Source organism: Ranitomeya variabilis, chromosome 3 (genome assembly GCF_051348905.1).
Source record: "Ranitomeya variabilis isolate aRanVar5 chromosome 3, aRanVar5.hap1, whole genome shotgun sequence".
Taxonomy (NCBI): Eukaryota; Metazoa; Chordata; class Amphibia; order Anura; family Dendrobatidae; genus Ranitomeya; species Ranitomeya variabilis.
The window spans coordinates 109,005,683-109,027,379 of NC_135234.1; the positions used below are offsets into that span (position 1 = coordinate 109,005,683).

General features: G+C 42.5%; 1 protein-coding gene across 1 annotated transcript in view; it reads left to right on the forward strand.

The window, feature by feature from the left end:
• Window positions 1–21,697, forward strand: part of DPH1 (diphthamide biosynthesis 1) — a 326,351-nt gene that overhangs the window by 289,958 nt on the left and 14,696 nt on the right. The window contains exons 7-8 of the mRNA XM_077294484.1: window positions 10,122–10,190; window positions 17,685–17,841. Coding sequence (XP_077150599.1) covers window positions 10,122–10,190; window positions 17,685–17,841 — 226 coding nt within the window. The remainder of the gene's footprint in view (window positions 1–10,121; window positions 10,191–17,684; window positions 17,842–21,697) is intronic.

A 21,697-nucleotide genomic window follows, 5' to 3' on the forward strand; every position in this document is an offset into this window, starting at 1 on the left:
AGCTCTCCGTAGTGACAGAGATCTGCCTGTTACTGCTGTGGGAGTGACTGGACTACCCTGCACGTGCCACATTGTCCTGTACTGATAATCTCCTGCTGATAAAATGCTCATTGTATTTAAACAGCAAAACACAGCCTAGTAAAGAGCACTTCCCTATACTCAGGGACTCTGTTCCTATATTATGGTGCTCTCAGATTACATAGCAAAATAGTGGTAGATCTACCATGGTGAAAAAAGGCTACTTCAGCCATAATAATATGAACAACAGTTGACCTGTCACAATCGTGTTCTACATTAAACATTTGTACGTTGCTTGCATTATATCATCGGTAAACCAGTGCTCTTTGTTTTTAGTTCCACCACTTTAAAGGTCGCCTTCTCCCTCCATTTCTCCTATGTGAACGGTTTAATTGAATGTTCAGATGTCTTTTATCACAGTGTGGTGAATAATATTATTCCAGCAATCTATACTTTTCTCCCCCCAGTAAATGTACCACCATAGAAGCTAATTGAAAATGACTTGGGAAAATGGAAATGATGAGAACTCCATTACACGGAAGCATTTCTCTCCAGATTGTAATAATTGTGTTATTCCTCATCTGGATGAGTTGAGTGATTTGTGCTTTACCGTAGCAAGGAACTGTAATACAATTTCTATATACCGTATGTGTGCGCGTGATGTCACGACTACTTGTGAGGGTATGCTGGATTATTTATGGGGCAGTCATGGGAAATAGCTCAGAGCTAGAAACAAGACTGACAATTGAAGGCCTCCGGGGAATTACTGATTGTATTTGTTTAGGAGGATATGTTTGTTTTTTTTTACTCCAATTCTTGGTGATGGTAAAACAAAAACCAGCGTGTTGTACGATTAGCAATGATGAAATAAGTTTATGCATAATTTGTGCATGATCTGCCCGATTAGTGCACCGCTACTGCACTGTAGGCATTTAAACATGGCTCTCGGCTATGGATGAGCCGGTGCCTGTGAAAATGTTTTTACGCTTGCACACTTTTTCTCATGTCTGATTTTGCAGCTGAAAGCTGCTTGGATCATCCCCGCGCTGCTTTTCTCTGCTGCCATGCGTTCCTCTCATCCCGCGGTTGTCGGTTTCCTACAGCCTCTCTCCTGGGATCGGTTGCTCTCTGTTCCTACCATTATTTATTGGAGCGCTCGCTGGTTTTCTCGCACTCTTTCTCCTTCAGCAGATATTTATTTATTTTGTTTGTAATTCAGAGAATTCACACCACATTAAGCATTTTCATTACCTAAAATAATTAGGTGATGGGAGAGGAACGCGCTCTAATTTGCTGTCCTTAAATAAAATTAATGCTCCTGTGATGCTGGCTTTGGACATTTTTCTTCTCCAATTACATTCTGGCCGCCCATCTATTATCTGTCCTGATATACGACTCAATTACTGGCAGCAAACTGCGGGCAGAGACAGTTACGGCAGAGCACCGAGAGGAGACATGAGGTGATGGACAGAGAACGGGGACTGAAGGGAAGGCGAGAACCCGGCTCATCGAGATGCTGACACATGCAAAACGGTACATGGAAATATAATCAGATTATACGGACGCCAAAACACAGACACAATCATTGGAGCTACTAATTTCGAACTTGGCGTTTAGGGGACTAATTAATTAGAGCAAAAATTTTCCATCATTTTTTGTTTGTTTTCATCTGAGGACCATGTTGGCAATTTAAATCTCAATAAAACTCAACATCTGAGACATTTATGACATATTGTAAGTATATATCATATAAATGTTTCATAGGTGATGACTTCACTTAATGGATTCTCACCAATCATGAATATGGTGGTCAGTTTTTCCAAAAATCTAACTGTATAAAGTAAGAGACCTTGTATGCGCCCCACTCTCCCCATTGCTGTTTATGTGAGTAAGGGCAGAGACAGACTGCCGTATTTCTTGTGCGAGAATCGCATCGCACTGCACGGACTGGCCTGGCCTGGCACCTCTCCTGACCTGAGCAAGATGGATTACTATGCAGCTGTCAAGCTCAGGTCAGGAGAGCCGACAGCCAGTACGAGGTTTACCATACGACTCTCGCACGAGAAATACGGCAGTCTGTCTCTGCCCTTACTAAAATTGCTGCTGTCTAAAAGTAAAATAAATAGCCCCCTTTATATATCAGATCAGCCATTATAAAGGGGTCTCCGAGATGGTCATACAATGCACTATAAGTACCGACTAGTGATGAGCGAATATACTCATTACTCGAGATATCCCGAGCATGCTCGGGTGTCCTCAGAGTATTTTTTAGTGCTCGGAGATTTAGTTTTTATTGTCGCAGCTGAATGATTTACATCTGTTAGCCAGCATAAGTACATGTGGGGGTTGCCTGGTTGCTAGGGTGTCCCCACATGTAATCAAGCTGACTAGTAGCTGTAAATCATCCAGATGCGGAGAAAAAACTAAATCTCCGAGCACTAAAAAATACTCAGAGGACACCCGAGCGTGCTCGGGAAATCTCGAGTAACGAGTATATTCGCTCATCACTAGTACCGACCTGTCCCTGCTCCCGCAATACGTGTCACTTCTGGCTTGGGTCTATACAAATGAGCAAATTAGCAGTCACAGCACCTGCACGGTGTAAATATAAAATGATTGCCTCAATTACTATCCCTAAGGTACAAAATGTCAATATTTGCCATCTGTACAAAATGTTTTGCAAAATTTTTAGATTCCGATATTTTAAAATTGAGAGGGTATAATGTAGTGTCATACTGAAGTAGGGATGTATAGACAAGGTCTCTTCAAAATTGGAAATATTGTCAGGATTGCAATGACCGATACCCTCCAAAAAAGCCATCTCTAATGCTTATGTCAGCAGTAGTCTTTATGAAGTCATTTATAAATTCATTGCAAAGTAGAAACCAGACTAAGGACTATGTTTCTTTACAAAAAAAGGCACCAAGACTGAAATTTCAGAATGAAAGTTTTGGGGGGTCAAATTGAAGGTTTTTGTGCAGAAGCCCCCTGCAGACATGGTCGTGCTAATCCTTCAGTGGAGCTGGTGATTTTTCCCAAAAGTTGTGAACTAAGCATATTGTTATCAATCAAGCAATAGAGACCCTGATTGCTCCCATCTTCAGGTGCCGTAAGACGAGTGCACCCTCTGCTTGTATGGTCCTCTAACGCCAATCCTAAAGAACTGCGGGAGGTCCAGGTGTTGTGACTAAAATAAAAGCAGAAGAAGAAACCAACTTGTATTACTTCTGTCTTGGAGCAGATTAATGCAGCAAGACAATGACCCCAGGCACATATCCAAGGTCATAAAGAACTGTCTTCAGTAAAAAAAAATAAAAGCAACTGAAGAGGAAGACCCCAGAAAGCCCTGATCATAACTCCACTGAAGCTTTGCATATAAGCAGTGCAACTATGGCAAGGTCTCTACGATCTATCTCCCTGTCAATTTCTTTAAAGAAGCACTTCCATTAAAATGTATATCCTCTTATAATATGATGACTGCAATATATTATGGCACTGTGTACTTACAATTTCTCATTTTGCCCTTCTACCCAGTTAAGTCTTCTCTTTTCCATTAGGTTTATGACATCACGTGATTAAAAACTGACTAGCTGAATCTTTCTAAGCTGTATGCAGAAACAGGAAATCTCTTTTGCTGCATGAGTCATCATTAGAACTACAATTCAGCCTTGCAGCAATGTACCTGGCAGAGGGCAAGAGCTTCGCACCTGGGCAGCGTCGGCATCAGCACCTGGACAAGTGTCCTGAGAAGGCGGGGGGCCGAGTTAGCCTTCCTGCTTGATCATGGTCCCGACACTTGCAATACTTCTCCCCGCTCCACCGCTGCGGCGTCTTTTGACTGTGACGTTCAGGTCAGAGGGCGCAATAATGTCATTTCTGTGCACCCTCTGCCTGAACAGTCACAATGCTGAGAGCCGGAAGATGGTGGAGCGGGGAGAGTCCGGAGCAGAGGTATTTCTTTTTTTGGGGGGGGATGTTTGGAGCAATATACGGGCCCATCAGACAATGAGGCATCATATATGGTTTCCATTATACACTAGAGCATCATATATAGGACCCATTATACACTGGAGCCTCATATACTGGCCCATTATACACGGGAGCATCATATATGGGGCCCATTATACATGGGAGCATCATATACAGTGCCTACAAGTAGTATTCAATCCCCTGCAGATTTAGCAGGTTTACACATTTGGAATTAACTTGGCATTGTGACATTTGGACTGTAGATCAGCCTGGAAGTGTGAAATGCACTGCAGCAAAAAAGAATGTTATTTCTTTGTTTATTTTTTTTTTAAATTGGGAAAAGTTTTTTCAGAGGGTCATTTATTATTCAACCCCTCAACCCACCAGAATTCTGTTTGGTTCCCCTAAAGTATTAAGAAGTAGTTCAGGCACAAAGAACAATGAGCATCACATGTTTGGATTAATTATCTCTTTTTCCAGCCTTTTCTGACTATTTAAGACCCTCCCCAAACTTGTGAACAGCACTCAAACATGGTCAACATGGGAAAGACAAAGGAGCATTCCAAGGCCATCAGAGACAAGATCGTGGAGGGTCACAAGGCTGGCAAGGGGTACAAAACCCTTTCCAAGGAGTTGGGCCTACCTGTCTCCACTGTTGGGAGCATCATCCGGAAGTGGAAGGCTTATGGAACTACTGTTAGCCTTCCACGGCCTGGACAGCCTTTGAAAGTTTCCTCCCGTGCCGAGGCCAGGCTTGTCCGAAGAGTCAAGGCTAACCCAAGGACAACAAGGAAGGAGCTCCGGGAATATCTCATGGCAGTGGGGACATTGGTTTCAGTCAATACCATAAGTAACGTACTCCACCGCAATGGTCTCCGTTCCAGACGAGCCCGTAAGGTACCTTTACTTTCAAAGCGTCATGTCAAGGCTCGTCTACAGTTTGCTTATGATCACTTGGAGGACTCTGAGACTGACTGGTTCAAGGTTCTCTGGTCTGATGAGACCAAGATCGAGATCTTTGGTGCCAACCACACACGTGATGTTTGGAGACTGGATGGCACTGCATACAACCCCAAGAATACCATCCCTACAGTCAAGCATGGTGGTGGCAGCATCATGCTGTGGGGCTGTTTATCAGCCAAGGGGCCTGGCCATCTGGTCCGCATCCATGGGAAGATGGATAGCACGGCCTACCTGGAGATTTTGGCCAAGAACCTCCGCTCCTCCATCAAGGATCTTAAGATGGGTCGTCATTTCATCTTCCAACAAGACAACAACCCAAAGCACACAGCCAAGAAAACCAAGGCCTGGTTCAAGAGGCAAAAAATCAAGGTGTTGCAGTGGCCTAGTCAGTCTCCTGACCTTAACCCAATTGAAAACTTGTGGAAGGAGCTCAAGATTAAAGTCCACATGAGACACCCAAAGAACCTAGATAACTTGGAGAAGATCTGCATGAAGGAGTGGGCCAAGATAACTCCAGAGACCTGTGCCGGCCTGATCAGGTCTTATAAAAGACGATTATTAGCAGTAATTGCAAACAAAGGTTATTCCACAAAATATTAAACCTAGGGGTTGAATAATAATTGACCCACACTTTTATGTTTAAAATTTATAAAAATTTAACTGAGCAACAAAACTTTTTGGTTTGTAAGATTTATGCATCTGTTAATAAATCCTGCTCTTGTTTGAAGTTTGAAGGCTCTAACTTATTTGCATCTTATTAAACCTGCTAAATCTGCAGGGGGTTGAATACTACTTGTAGGCACTGTATGGGGCCCATTATACATGGGAGCATCATATATGGGGCCCATTATACACTGGAACATCATATATGGGGGCCCATTATACACTGGAGCATCATATATGGGGCCCATTATGTGTGGAGCATTATATGGAGCCAATTCTGTATGGAGTGCTATATGGAGCCAATTCTGTATGGAGTGCTATATGGGACCCATCATATACGGGATGGGACTCATATACTGTTTGGAGCAATATATGGGGCTCATTATACTCTATGGGGTCCATCCTATACTGTATGGAGCAATATATGGGACTCATTATGTGTGGAGCAATATATGGGGCTCATTCTTTATGGATCAATATATGGTGCCCATTATATACTGTATAGAGCAATATATGCTGCTTATTATACTGTATGGAGCAATATATGGGGCTCGTTATTCTGTACGGAGCACTGTGTGGTGCCCATAATGCTGTATGGAGAACTGTACTGTCCAGTTTCTGAGCTATAGATACCACTCATGTAATGTAAGAAGTAAGTGAAATCTTTGGCATTGTACTATACCTATATTTGTCTGCTGTATCTGTGCATCATGTATCGTGATATGTGTTAAAGGGGCCCACTGAGACTCTTTAGCCCAGGGCCCGCGAAAACCTGGAGCCGGCCCTGCACTTGGGTCAGGAGCTGAAGACAGGGATGACTCATGCAAGGAAAAGAGACTTCCTGTTTCTAGGTAAAGTTTAGAAGGATTCAGCTAGTCAGTTTATGCTTTATACTCACCTTCGATGGCCCCGGAGTCTTCCCTCCTCTCAGTGGTGCATGCTGCCGCTTCCGTTCCTATAGATAGTGTGTGTGAAGGACCTGCGATGACGTCGCGGTCTTGTGATTGGTCGCGTGACCGCTCATGTGACTGCTCACGTGACCGCGACGTCATCGAAGGTCCTGCACACACACACCATCTATAGGAACGGACGCCGCTGAGGAGATCGGCTGTGTGCAGGTGAGTATAACCATTTTTCTTATTTTTTTTATTATTTTTAAACATTCTATCTTTTACTATTGATGCTGCATAGGCTGCATCTATAGTAAAAAGTTGGTCACACTTGTCAAACACTATGTTTGACAAGTGTGACCAACCTGTCAGTCAGTTTTCCAAGCGATGCTACAGATCGCTTGGAAAACTTTAGCATTCTGCAAGCTAATTTCGCTTGCAAAATGCTAAAAAAAAACCGCGAAAAAAACGCAAAAAAAAAATGCGGATTTCTTGCAGAAAATTTCCGGTTTTCTTCAGGAAATTTCTGCAAAAAATCCTGACGTGTGCACATACCCTTATAGTAAGAAAAGGCTTGTGTTCATACTTTGGAAAGCATCTTAAAAATAAATACCATAATTGTGCTCTAAAATGAAAATCTGCAGCTAGGTCAGTATACCGTTCATTTCTAAGGGTAGTTCTCAGTAGGTCAAGTTTTATAACTTAGCCCTGTAAAATATAAACACCAGTAGAGCCGAGTATTGTAAGCCAGCGATCTGTTCTTGGTTTAGGAAAGGGGCACGTTACTTCGGTGTCATTGGAGGATGATGTCTTATACAGTGACCAGTGCATACATATATGGCCTCAGTGTTCACCTAGAAAGTACTGTACGTCTTCCATACCACTTATTTTTGGCCTGATACCAGGTATATAGAAAGTCTTAAGAGACCATATTTCTGTGTCTTCTGTGCTTCTTCGTCACAAAACACCGCTTTTGGTCTGCTCACCTGTAAACACAATATAAATCAGCCTTTCGAGCCGCCGGCTCTTTGTATGGATGTTTGTCACTGTGACACGCTGTGCATGATCGGATAATCCATAGGAGATAATTGGCAACCAGTGCGGTGACTTTATTGGCTTTAGTCCAAGGTGGTAGATCAGTAGCCCCCACTATAAGAGACGGAGGCGATTAATCCTATAAATGCAGCCACATCTATTTATGCTATTGTCGGGTTGAGCTGTCCATCAGTGTCGTAACAGATCGATGACTGACAGGTCTGACCCAAGTAGCTGCTGGAATCCGGGACGCCACATGATTATCACCCTACTTATATTTCATAAAGAAATAAACGTTTAGAATCCAGACATTGATAAGATGACACAAGATAATCCCGTAAAATTATTGTTAAATCTTGGTCTCCAACACAGCACCCACATATTGCCGGATCCAGCTGGAATATTCCTTGTGGATCACGGAGTCGTGTCCAAGTACTTTGCTTTTTCACCCACTTTTCTAAAACATACAACTCAGTTCTTTTTATGAATAAGCCTTTACTCTCCCGAGTTCCTGAGATGGAGAAATAAGATTGGGATAAGTGCATCCTCTGTACGGCGCTGGAAAATATGTTGGCTGTACTGGACATATTTAGTAACCGCTGCAGCCAATCACTGGCCAATGTAGAGGAGAGCCCAGTGGATATTAGCGCTGTTGAGTGTTAACATCACCAAACACTAAGCAGAGAGGCAGTGCTGGACCTGGTCATGGTAACATCTCCGTTAGTTATTTTAGACCTCTGTGATGGTAAAATAACAATTTAATACATATAATTTGACCTAAAATTGAATGTTAATTGTGTTCTGCAAACAATCGGACACAGTGGTGCAATCTCTTACGAAATGTAGCCAAGACCAGTGGTTCTTCTCTCCATGTGTCCTAATCCTGATAATTAATATGGCATGGTAGAATATAGTTACCAGCAGGACTAACCAAACACGACTTACAGCACACGGTCACTGATTTACTGATGCACCTCAGAAAGGATTATTCTTCTTAGTTAGGTATAGCAGTCTTATGAATGTCTTTCGGTGGATGAAGATTTTGCCTTAATCAACTCCATTTATGTAACTATCAAATTGGAATAGTAATATGATTTTTTACTATATGTGGCAGCTGGGGTTATGGGGTATGGAACAACATATAAGGATACCCTTTATTACAAAGTATATGAACCATTAAGTTAAATCATACATTTCATTGGTGAATCTGTCAGAAAGATTCAACATGTCTGGGTAGGCAAATGATCTGAGGCTTTTTGTGTAAGATACCTTTTTGTTATTATTTTACATACACGTGAGCTTATAAATCCATACACTGCTATATATTCACAAGAATAGCTCAGATAATACAGAAATATTATTAAGCGCAAGTGCTCGATACTTGAGTTTGCCTAGAGTGCTTGGGTACACACCGAGCATTGCTGGCGCTCGAGTGACATGTTCGAGTCCCCACGGCCGCCTGTTTCACGGCTGTTAGGTAGTCACAAAACATGCGGCGATTGCATGTGTTTGTTCGGCAGTCCCTGTATGTTTTTTGGCTGTCTAACAGCTGTGAAACATGTGGCCGCGGGGTTTCGAACATGTCACTCGAGCACCCACGATGCTCAGTACGTACCTGAGCACTCTAGACAGACTCCAGTAACGAGCACTTGCGCTCATCACTAATAAATACCTCTGCAGCAAATACATAGCCGACATTCGATCATACGCTTGTGTTGAGCTAATGATGATTGTGACAGAAGCATGTTGGCGATCCATAAAAGGTTTATATGGATGACCCCATTTCATAAGAGAGATTTCTTTTTACACAAAATGTCGTAAGGAAGATGAAATGAATGCTTGTCCAAGGATGACAGGACATCATTGTACAGTGGTCCATGGATACTATATATATGTGCTCAATGTAGAGAGGACAAAGGAGTTTATACAGAGGCCAGTCAAGGTGACGCTTGTAACAGCTCATTATTAGAAGGGAGAAATAGTTTTAGTGAAGAGGCTACAGGAATGCCTCATTATTTCTGACATTGTCTATCCAAGGATGCTTAAGGGAAAGAAGATCAGCATCTGATCCTTAATCCTGTATTATACCCGTCTACCTCAATTCAACACTTATTAGTGCTCCGTGATCTTTCCTGCACACAGAACAGAGAGAGAGGGATTAACTACAGCAGTTCTCCATTGAGGAGATGACTGAATACAGCTCTCCATGAAAAGGGAACTTAAGAAATCTGCACTTTATTTATGTAATGTTGGCCCCCATGGTAGGGTGTAGGATGCCTGCCGGGTGCCAGAACAACGAAAGTGCAGTAGGCCGAGACTCAAATTATTTGGGTTGAAAAATATTTTAACAGAAGTACTTCTGATATATTGCTGGTTGGGCAAGTATGGGAAATACTTGTATACTCTATCTGTTATCCATATAGCTACACGAAACCCTTCACAACAATGATGCCAGTGCCAGGGATTTTATGTGGTAAATGCCAGTGATCTGATATCCTACTTGTCTCCAAAAGCACCCCTGATTATTCACATGTCTAAATAGTTGCCTTGCATTTTAGGACTTTAATATCTGTCTGTTTGTAGGTATCTGGGCGATGGGCGCTTTCATCTGGAGTCCGTAATGATTGCCAACCCCGACACGAAAGCTTTCAGGTACGGGCTTTTTGATTGGCTTATCTGTTATTTTAAAGATTTATTGATGTCCATGCAGTAGATTAATGAGGCCTCTCATCATGGTCTTTGTGACAATCTATTCATAAAAAAAAGTTAATCATAAGAAAATAATCCTATAATTTAGGCTATACAGTAGGTTAAATTCAATGGACTTAAGTCTACCTTCAGCCTTCAAATTATGAAACTATATGGCCCCCATTGATCCCATGTCTCCACTGATTGCAAATCGTGGCTGTTCACTTCAGTCTGCATAAAGGTGGTCATACACATTAGATCAACCAAACCTGCCAAATCTCTGATGTGTCCTGGGGTGTAATAACTCTCTTTTCATTGCAATGTCACTTGAAGGAAGGATCAGGCATGTTGAAATTTATCATGCCTAATCTCTTTTGTGACTCATTCCTCTCTCCTTTTTGAGAATACATGAGAACTCGGCCAAACTATGGATAAATGTGCAAGGGGTGATGGTAGGAAGAGCACCTGAATGAACAGCATCTCATGAACAGCTATGATGAAATGCATGTGTTGGTACAATTATTTTTGGTAATACGAATGAACTCTCGATAAAATGGATGCACTATAAAGATAACCCCTTGTTAAAAAGAGGTTGGCCCAGCTTCTCTAACCCTCAGCTGTTATTATAGTGTAGAGATGCCTCTGGCCATAGTATACCTTAGTCTACGTGATTGACCAACCATGTAATACATGGACAGGCTGGCTCCTTGATCTGGGTCATAGAATTCTAATAATATGACATTTTGAAAGTCGTTGGCATGAGATTGTAAACACTGGAACTTTTAGATGTGTTGGTAGCCTGTGTCGTAAGACGTCATGGCCTACTGGGTATTTATTTTTACTTTTAGCATCTGGACTTGATACGCCATATTCTTCATTGGTAAGCATTTGATGGTGTACATGCAAATGTCAAAATAATGAGATTTTAGATTGAGGCTTCAGGATATTAAAGAACCTTTAAGATCATGAGCCTAGCTAGACTTAAGTACACAAAGTGACTTTATCAGAGACCGGTGTGGACGTCAAGGTTCTTCTTGGCAGCCTTTGTAGTTTAAAGGCCAAATATACCATCGTTCCAACTGAATGTATGTTCCATAAAGAACACTATCTTTTAACATATTAAAAGGCTTTCGTAGACGTCCAAATGACGATAAAAACTGTCCACTTGGGCTACGTTCACATTAGCGTTAAGCTAATTTGCGTCGGGTTTGCGTCGGCGACGCAGCGGCGACGCATGCGTCATGCGCCCCTATACTTAACATGGGGGACGCATGCGTTTTTTTGTGTTGCGTTGTGCGACACATGCGTCTTTTTTGCCGCAAGCGTCGGACCAAGAAAACGCAGCAAGTTGCATTTTTCTTGCGTCCGATTTTCGGCAAAAACCGACGCATGCGTCGCAAAACGCAGCGTTTTTGCGTGCGTTTTGACGCGTTTTTGCGTGCGTTGTGCGTTGCGTCGCCGACGCAGCGGCGCACAACGCTAGTGTGAACGTAGCCAAACTAATGCCAATGTCTCTTTATTTCTCATCCTAACAATAGGTTAGAGAGAATTAGTCACTTTTGTGCATTTCGTGCCCTTCATTATAATGTTATGCTGCGGATACTATTAATTTTATCTGTTTATTTCCTTGGCTCACTTTTCCGGAATAACTTTGAGATGTTTTTTAAATTTTATTCTCAATAAATAATGTTCATGCTGAGCTGGGCTTGTTTCATGATCATTCCCGGGGTTTAAAGCATTACACACCAGACTTGTTATGTACTCTGCATTTCTGAATATGATGCAGGGAGCAGGAATAAATGTTTGTTATAAGTTACTGCACAGATTCAAACTCAGTGTGGACCCGGTATATAAAGCGTGTTTCCGAGCTCTGTACAGTGGACGAAGACGGAGATTAGACCAGCTAATTTGCTTTGTCCTTACTTCATATGTCGTGGGTTGGTATTCCAAAAATGACATGGCCTGAATCCTGCTCCTCTTCAGATTACAGCAAAGATGGATTTGCATTTGGTCTGTCGAATGTATTGTTAATCTGGGGCTCAGGTAAAGAACACTTAGTTCAGACTGGAACTAAGTGCACAGATATTCAGAAATCTAGATTAAATCTTGTGTGTAAAAGCTTAAAACGTGTTCAGAAACTTGGATCAACACACATAGTAATGGAGGGATAAGGGTTGAGAAACTGGGCCTAATGCTTTGAATAGGGGTAATCCATAAATCATGAAATTTAGAGCTTAATTTTTAATAGCTGAAGAAGATGGGGTGCTCTGAAATTTGAGGATCAGGCTAAAAGGTCTGACTTTATAGAAGGTGAGCTTAATGGCAGGCTTAAAGCATAGATCCACTTTGAAACGTTATTTTTACAATTTATACTATGGATTTGTATGTATGTATGCTAGTGTGATGGGGGGAAATTGTATGAAGTGAAGAACTTTACATTACAAAAGCTCCGCTAAATTCTTAATGGTCTTGTCTGTCAGCAGAAATCAGAATACCTCATAGAATAAGAATGGGCCGTGGGAAATGCTATAGCTACACATCAATCACTTCATATTCTTTGTAGATCACTGTCTATCTGGATATTTAATCCATTGAATGATCTTCAAAAGTGGACTTATACTTTACAAGGAAACAGTGCAAAAAAAAAAAAAAATTTTAAAGAGTAACTAAACTTTTGCTATTATTTTTTATACGTTTTTCTTAATGGCAAGCAGATTGGTGGGCGTTTAGGTCCTGAGACTCCGCAAACAAACACTCAAAAAGCCCCAAGAGGAGTATAGCTCAGGGACAGGAGCGCCAGATGCTACATCATTGTACACAGAGCGTGGTACAGATGTTGTACTAGCCGGTGCTTTCTATGTTCTGTGCTTGGTCACGATCTGTGTACTCCTGTCTCCTGAGCTGAGCATTTGGTGGTGGAGGTTGTCTCAGAACCTTGATCCTCACCGATCTACTTGCAATTAAGAGACCCAACAACACATCAAAATTATCAAAAGTTTACTTACTCTTAGTAATGCCTTAAATATCTTCAATAAAAAAATGGAAAAGACTGGATAATCTGCTCATTTATTTTATGGAAATATGGTGGGGTCATTCACTGTGACACTGGCACTTCTAAAAAAGGAAGAAGTCCACAGGTTAGAGCCTTCATGGGATCGTTGTCCAGTTGGAGCTGCAGATATCACAACGATTGGTGAAAAGGGGAGTCATGCATTATATGTTGTCCATTGAAATAAGTGCTCTGTCCTACCAAGAAAACTATGTTCTCTGGAGGGAGAGGGCTACTTTTTGTATAGGTACTCTGTTCTGGCTGATAAAACTTAACTGGGGTCTATTATTATATTAATCTAATCAAGAAATCCCAATGTTGACTAAAGCTGACCATAGATGTTTGCGAGCACATCCTATATAGTTCAGGATCTGCCGACAGAGTAGTTGTGGTTGGTGTATGGTAATATTTTTGATCCTTTGTTCCCCCATAACATAAGCACAACAAAAGGTAACTGACTGCTACTTATTCCTTCTTCAATAGAAATACTATACTTTAACATTGGAGATATTGGCTGTACTATCGTTTGTCTTTAGCCATCTGGAGCTTTAATTTACCTTATGGTTCTTTAACCGGGTTATCCACCACTCCAACAACCTCTTCTCAATCACTATAGTATTTCTCTGTGTTCCGGGACATAGTGCGCTGGCGCATGCACAGTAATGCTTTTCGGCTTTGCCCGCAGATGGGCAAAGCATACAGCTCGTTTGCGAGATAAGATTGCATTGCGCACGTGCGAACTATGGAGGACACGTACTCCAGTTCCGAAAAATATTGCGGACAGCGAGGAATGATGGGGTGGAGAAAAAAAGAAGAAACACCGCCCATCAGACCGAAAACGGGGCATTTACATAGCCCGCCAAATTCAGGTGACAGAGTCCCTTTAACTCCTAGGGCTCGAGCGACCTTATGTCATGTGAACCCTGCCGTCGATCAGCCACCGCTAATGTGCTGCTTCACACTCACATTCAAAACTGATAATTGAAAACAATGTGAGAGCTGCTGCTCTCTGACTTCCTTCGGATGTCAGTTTCGTCCAAAAGAAGGGATTGTGAAGCGGCACATTAGCAGCCGCTAGTTGGCTGTCTTTCTCACGTGACATAACAATGGAATGGCCCAATGGCACTGGAGGGGAGTATAGTCTCTTATTTTATGTGGGAGAATATGGTGATTGAGAAGAGGTTGTTTTAGTAGTGAACATCCTCATTTAAGGTGAATTTTAACTAGAATGCAATGCTAATGGTTTGCTTTATTTACATACACTACATAGAGAAAAGTGTCGGGACAGCTCCACATTTCACATACAGGGTTTTTTATGAAACCTTATTCTATATCCATAGGTAATCATATGGCGGTGGTCCCCACTTTGCTTCTGTAACAGCTTCTATTCTTCTTAGAAAGCTTTTTTGCTAGATTTTGGAATGTGTCTGTGGTAATTTTTGCACATTCATCTAGAACATTTGTGAGATCAGACCACAGGACCATCCTCACAATCCCTGTTCTAGTTCATTTCAAAGGTGTTTCAAGATGTTGAGGTTGGGGTTTCTGTGAGGCCAGGAAAGTTATTCCACATCAAAATCACCCAACTATGCCTTCATGAACTTTGCTTTGAGCATAGGGGAACAGAATAAAGCCTTTTCCAAACTGTTGCCACAGAGAACCCTTCACTAGAACTATGTGGTCTATGATAACCCCTGAAAAATAACCCATAGAATTATCCCTTCTCCACCAAACCTTGCAAATGGCAAATTGCAGTTGGGCAGGTAACGTTTTCCTGTCATTCGTCAAACCCAGACTCGTCCACCAGGCTGATAGATAAGCATGTAGTCATGTAAGGCTTGCATGCAACTGCTTGGGCGTGGAAACCTATGCCATGAAACTCCCCTGTTTGTGCTGATGTTAAGGCTGATGTCTGTCTTTTGGGCAACACCTTCTTAAAAGCTGTGCTTTGTTAGGGTGGCTTTCAACTCCTCTACGGTCCTCGCCCTCGGTGTAGTAATGGTATGGTGGAGGAGTGGGTCTTCTCCTTTCTAACAATTGTACCATCACCCAATCCCACTTCTATCCTCCCTTATTCCCTTTCTTTTGAAGTGCACATTGTCTGAATCTGCTCTCCCACAAACCTCTAAGTGGTCATCATATACCGACCCCTGTGCCCGGACACTGCCTCTAATGTCAACTTACCTAGCTAGCTTCTAAACTTTTCATTCTGCTGACATTCCCACCATTATTATGGGTGACTTTAACATCCCGACCTACACCTGCCTCCAATCTTCTTTCTCTGGCTTTATCCTTTGGTCTTACTCAGTGGTCCTCCATAGCCACCCACAAAGATGAAGATACATTAGACTTTATGTTCACTCGCCTCTGCTCCCTATCTAACCAATCCCTTTACCCTAACCACCATCTACTCGCTTTCTCATCCCTGTCCTCCTCACCTTCTCCACATGTCTAGCAACTAGCATGCCCCCCACATGAACTTTGCACACCTAGACATTCGCACACTCTCTGACTCTTCTACCGCTGTCCTCCATATTTTCATTTCACGGCACATACAATGCCACTGTTTTGTGCAACACCACACTTGCATCAGCTATTGATTCAGTCGCCCCTCTTGTGCATGGCAAAGTGCGACAAATCAGTAAACAACCGTGGCACAACAACCTCACTAAAAAGCTTCCGCAAGTGTCCAAGGTTGCAGCTCACCGTTGCAAGAAAATAAGATTTCACCACATTCAAGTCTGCACTCTCCTCTGCTAAACAGGACTACTTCACAACTCTCGTATCTTCTTTGTTCCAAAATCCCAAACAGTTTTTCAACACTTTTAAGCCCCTCCTTTGCAGATCACATCCCCCTCGGACCTCCCTGATATTTGCAGAGGACTTTGCCACACATTTCAAAAATAAGATCAAACAAAGCTAGTCTGTATTCCTCAACCACCTCAAGCTCTATGTATAACAGATCACTAGCCTTTCACCAAAACCTTCCTCAACATCACTGAAGTAGATCTTACTGATCTTCTCTCGAAATCACACCTCATCACCTGTGCTTTTAACCCCGTCCCACCTCTTCCCCATCCTCACCACTACGCTTGTCCCAACCCTAACCCATTTTTTCAACCTATCGTAAATTTCTAGTACCTTCCCTTCTGCTTTCAACATGCCACAATTACACCTATCTCGAAGAAACCATCCCTCGAGCCAACCTAATATCCACCTATCATCCCATATCACTGCTCCTTTTCACCTCAAAACTCCTCGAACACAAAGAACACTTTCCAACCTCTCATCTAACTAACTCTTTGACAACTTAATACTGGCTTCTGTCACCACTACTTCACTGAAATTACCCTAACCAAACTTACTAATGACTTACTGCCAAAGCTAACAGATAATTCTCTATACTCCTCATTCTAGACCTGTCCTCTGCCTTTGACACAGTAAACCACTCAGTCACAAATTTTAGTAGAGGCAGACAGCATGGTGAGGGGCTAGATTTTATACACATGTAGCAATGGAGGTGAATGAATTACCTAAATTTAAAGGGGTTGTCCAGATGTGCCATGAAAGTCTGCAGTCACTCTACAGTATGTATCTGCAGACTTGTGATTCCTCCCAGCGCACTGTCAGGATTCTCGAGCCGTCATGTGACCCCCAGGTATGTGCTATGCGTACTTCCTGCCGCATTCCATTAGATGTGCCCGGTCTCGCTCAAATTATGGTGTTCACTGTGAAGATTCACAAGTCTGTAGTCTCATAGAGTGATCATAGACTTTCACGCCAAACGTGGACAATGATTTAGCGGTCTGTCCCAATATTTTGGCCATATACTGTAGATAAGATTCATAGCATAAGGTTTTTCTTGCTTGATTTTTCATACATAAAATATTTATTTTTTATATGTTTAGATAAACACACTATATAGTGAATAGTATTGGACACAAGTCTTTGCCAGTGAATTCAGGTTTTTCATTCAGGCCCATTACCCCCGGTGTATAAAATCCAGCCCCCAGCCTTTAGATGAAGGCTTTCTCCTTCTATCTATATATCGGTATGATTATTATATAACTATTATATATGTTAAGTAGTGATGAGCGAGTGTACTCGTTGCTCGGGTGGTCTCCAAGTATTTATGACTGCTCGGAGATTTAGTTTTCATTGCCACAGCTGAATGATTTACAGCTATTAGACAGCTTGATTATATATGGGGATTACCTAGCAACCAGGCAACCCCCACATGTACTCAGCCTGGCTAATAGCTGTAAATCATTCAGCTGCCGTGAAGAAAGCTAAATCTCCGAACACTAACAAATACTTGGAGATCACCTGAGTGTGCTCGTGAAAACCTGAGCAACGAGTATACTCGCTCATCACTAATGTTAAGCTTTTCTATGTATGGTTTTTCACAGGTATGATCCGTATAGTAAGATTTTCTCACGGGAATACTACGATCACAGCACCATGCAAAAAAATCGAGGTGATGCCATTTCATCTGCTGCTGGAGCGAAAACATGGGGCCTTATTCTTGGTACATTGGGGAGGCAAGGATCCCCCAAAATACTGGAGGTAAGCACTTTCCTGGTTCTCTGCTATTAAACAGTTATGTCTCTCCTTCATTATTCATCCAGTCATTATGCACACACCTGTCTCTGCCTCTTTAAGATGCTCAGTATTCATCTTTTTTAAATGTGGTTCCTCATTAATTAAAAATCGCTGGAGGATTTGACACTGAAGTATGTGATGATGACTGAAGTTGGAGAACAAGTGATTTCTTAAAATACTATTTGTAACCCTTTCACTGCCAGAGCAGAGGACATTACGTTGTTCCCCAGACCTCAATAACTGCCTAGCGGTTAAAAGCTTCTTGCAGGGACAGATCATCACTTGTGTATCCTCTCCTCCTCTTTTTCTCAACATGAACATAATCCGCTTCCATGCATCCACCTCCCCTCCTCCAGAGAGATACATTTTTAGTCCTTGTTAATCTCAGCAAGGAATTTTTTTTTCTCCTCTTCTCATTTACATTTTTTCTTTGCAAATCAGGAGCGGTGGGTCATTTTGCCCTCCCTTCCCCCTGGGTTTTTTCTTTTTTCTAGTCCCCCATGCAGATCATTAAACTGGACACATACGCCCATTTTAATTAGTCTTTGCTCGGCGTGTATGCCTCTATCAGAGTGTCAGGGATGATTGGGTGCACCAGGCAGCGGAGGGGTAGAAGGTGTTATTATGCTGGTGTCGTGCTGTGGGTTTTACGAGGGTGGAGAGCTGTGTTGATGGCGAGGTGTTCGATGAGAGGGTTCGGACTAATCTGGGCAGGAGATGATGATAGTATGAGTATAGAGTCTGTGTAGGTTGATGGGTGAGTGTATTGTCTGTGTAGTTTGAGGAGGGGTGAGTAGTGTCTGTGAAGTTGGGGGAGTGAGTATATTGTCTGTGTAGTTTGGGGAGGGGTGAGTATAGTGTCTGTAGGTTGGGAGGAGGGTGAGTATAGTGTCTGTAGATCGGGGAGGGGTGAGTATAGTGTCTGTAGGTTGATGGGTGAGTATACTGTCTGTAGTTTGGGGAGGGGTGAGTATAATGTCTGTGTAAATTGGAGAGTGAGTATAGTGTATATGTAGGTTAGGGGGTGAGTATAGTGTATGTATGCGAGTCAAATGCCAGTAATTACAAAAAATGCTCAAACTTTATTAAGTCACATATACAAACAGAATAAAATCAATTTTGTGCATAATATACACAATTCAGTGAGCAATCAGTAAATAGTATAACAATATGAGGTAGATGATACAAAATTCCAAGATAAGTGAGTGCCGGTATACTCTATCAGAGCGTATGGGCTAAGATGCAGATACAAATTGCTGTGGCATAAGTATATATAGCTAGACACCACCTGTATAGAGGTAGCTGGGGTTGAATAATATATTACTCAGTATTGGGCTGTGTTCTAATTAGTAGTAGACATTTGAGCCGTATATATCCCTGTGGACATTTCATACCACAACCAGCCTCGACCACTAGAGACAGTCCAACAGATGCAAGCAACCCATATTAGCTTAATTAGTCAGCCTCCTAGTATCTAAAGCGTTAGCCCCAGGAACCTAAAGTTAAAAGTAGTAGTTACCCATAGTTGCGCAAAGACAGGCGTCCCGGACCTCACTCCCCAGGTCCGCGACGGACTACAGACAGTGTCTGTAGTTTGGGGATGGGTGAATATAGTGTCTGTGTAGTTTGGGGACGGGTTAGTATAGTATCTCTAGGTTGGGGAGGTGAGTATAGAGTCTGTGTAAGTTGGAGGGTGAGTATAGCGTCTGGGTAGGTTGGGGAGGTGAGTATAGCGTCTGGGTAGGTTGGGGAGGTGAGTATAGCGTCTGTATAGGTTGGGGAGGTGAGTATAGCGTCTGTATAGGTTGGGGATGAGTATAGCGTCTGTGTAGCTTGGAGTGGTGAGTATAATGTTTGTGTAGTTTGGGAGGGTGTAGAGGGTGGTAGGGAAATAGCTGTGCCTCTGTTTGGGGAATATCATTAGGTCTGTGTGTTTTGCCGGGGTCTTTTGTTTTAGCTCCCAGCAGCACCCTGTCGCGTTCCTGCTAATGAGTATTCCTCTGTCTATCCTGTGTAAAGAGGACAGGCCTCATTAATCTATTGGCTGCAATTACAGAACCGCAATTATTATTTGCACTTCTCATTAAATGAACTTGGAATGGTTATTGTTGGTTATTTATCCATCCACTCCCATTCCGTGTGGAAAACAGAGGGGCTTAATTAACTTCCAGCCTGGGAATCAAGACAGGGTCTCCGGCAGCAGCTCAGGTAGGAGGGGAGGACGTTTGACAGGGAGTCATTGTGTAAGAAATAATCTGTCATCCTCACCCTGTCCCGCATCCCAGGTAGACAGAGATGCACATTTTCTAATAAAATACGCTCTTGTCTGTCCGATGTGTATAAAATAATAGTCATACAAGATCCATCTGCATTAACTGCTTACTCACCGGCGGTCAGGTCTGCTGCGTTGTGCACCGGCGGCTGTGAACCCTTAACGACATTAGCACTAGAGACTCAAGTGAGCTCAGGCAACACTAACACAAAGGGAAACCAAGGTGAATGGACGTCTGGCAGAGGCCTGAAGGGGAAACTAAATAAGAAATGTGCTAAAATACAATTCTCTCTCTGACGAAAATCAAATGACTTTCCTTCTAAAGTTATGCGGAACAACAATGGCAGGACGGGCTTTGCGCTCAAGTTACCAACCTTATTATTTTTTTTATTTTATTTTTTTTTATCGAAATTAATTTTTTCACCGTGCTGTCATTAGAGTAATTTACCGGGCACCACAATCGCATCCTGGCACAAAGACCAAAATGGTGCCTGATTGACTTCCAGGGCGTGCCAGCGGCAACATGTGTTTGTATAGTCAATACAGTTAATATGATGGGCGTCTGTGTGGTGTCAATAGACAAAACTTGCTTTATTTACCGGCAGAATGCAAATTATTAACCCACGCCAACACGGGAGAACATACAAACTCCTTGCAGATGTTGTCCTTGGTGGGATTTGATCCCACAACTCTGTAATGTGTCACAGGGAGGTAGACATGTGCAAGGTATTAATATCTCTCGCACCCCGGCATGTTACATGAAGATGGAGGTCCTGGCTGGGCGTGTGAACTTCTGCTATGGGGACATTACGCCTTTGCAGGCTGCTTGTTACTGATGACTTTGGTTGATCGGGACCAGATGTTTTACAAATCAGTGAGGGAGACTACCAGTCAAGTATAAAGTTTTTACAAAATGATAACTTGGCTGGGATTAGCGGGTACACATATTGATTGACGTTTGCTTCACAATCCGTAGCATTTTTCACACACCGTTTCAGTTCTTTTCTCTTGTCCTCGACCTTCACTGTTCCTTACTACTTCACCTCAACCCATCTCAGTACCACAGTACAGCAAGCAAGAATCCTTTACTCAACTCACTTTTCCGTGTCTCCTTTCCTCTCTAGTTTATTATATTTCGAGTATGGTCGGTACTTATCTTCTTTGTCCCCGACATTGTGGAACTCCCACCTGGGGCACTCTCTTTGTCTCACTTTCTCTAGTCCGTCTTGGCCCGTTGCCTTTCTGAGATATAAGCTATGGGCCGCACCGCTAGGAGTCCTTCCCCTGGACCCATCTCCAGTCAATCTTCTTCCTTTCAGTTTTGGCATCTCGCTATCCTCTGTCACGGTCTCCTCTCACGTTATTGACACCCGTATCATGACACACTGCTGCTGTCAAGACCTTAGAGCTACTTTCTACATTCACTGGACCCTATCTGACTTCCTGACAGAAAACGGTTTCTGTCCCTTCAGCTTATCCCCTCCCATTCTGGGCTAGTGCTAAACTTAACGCTAACTTTCCCTAACATCAAGTAACACATATTACCAT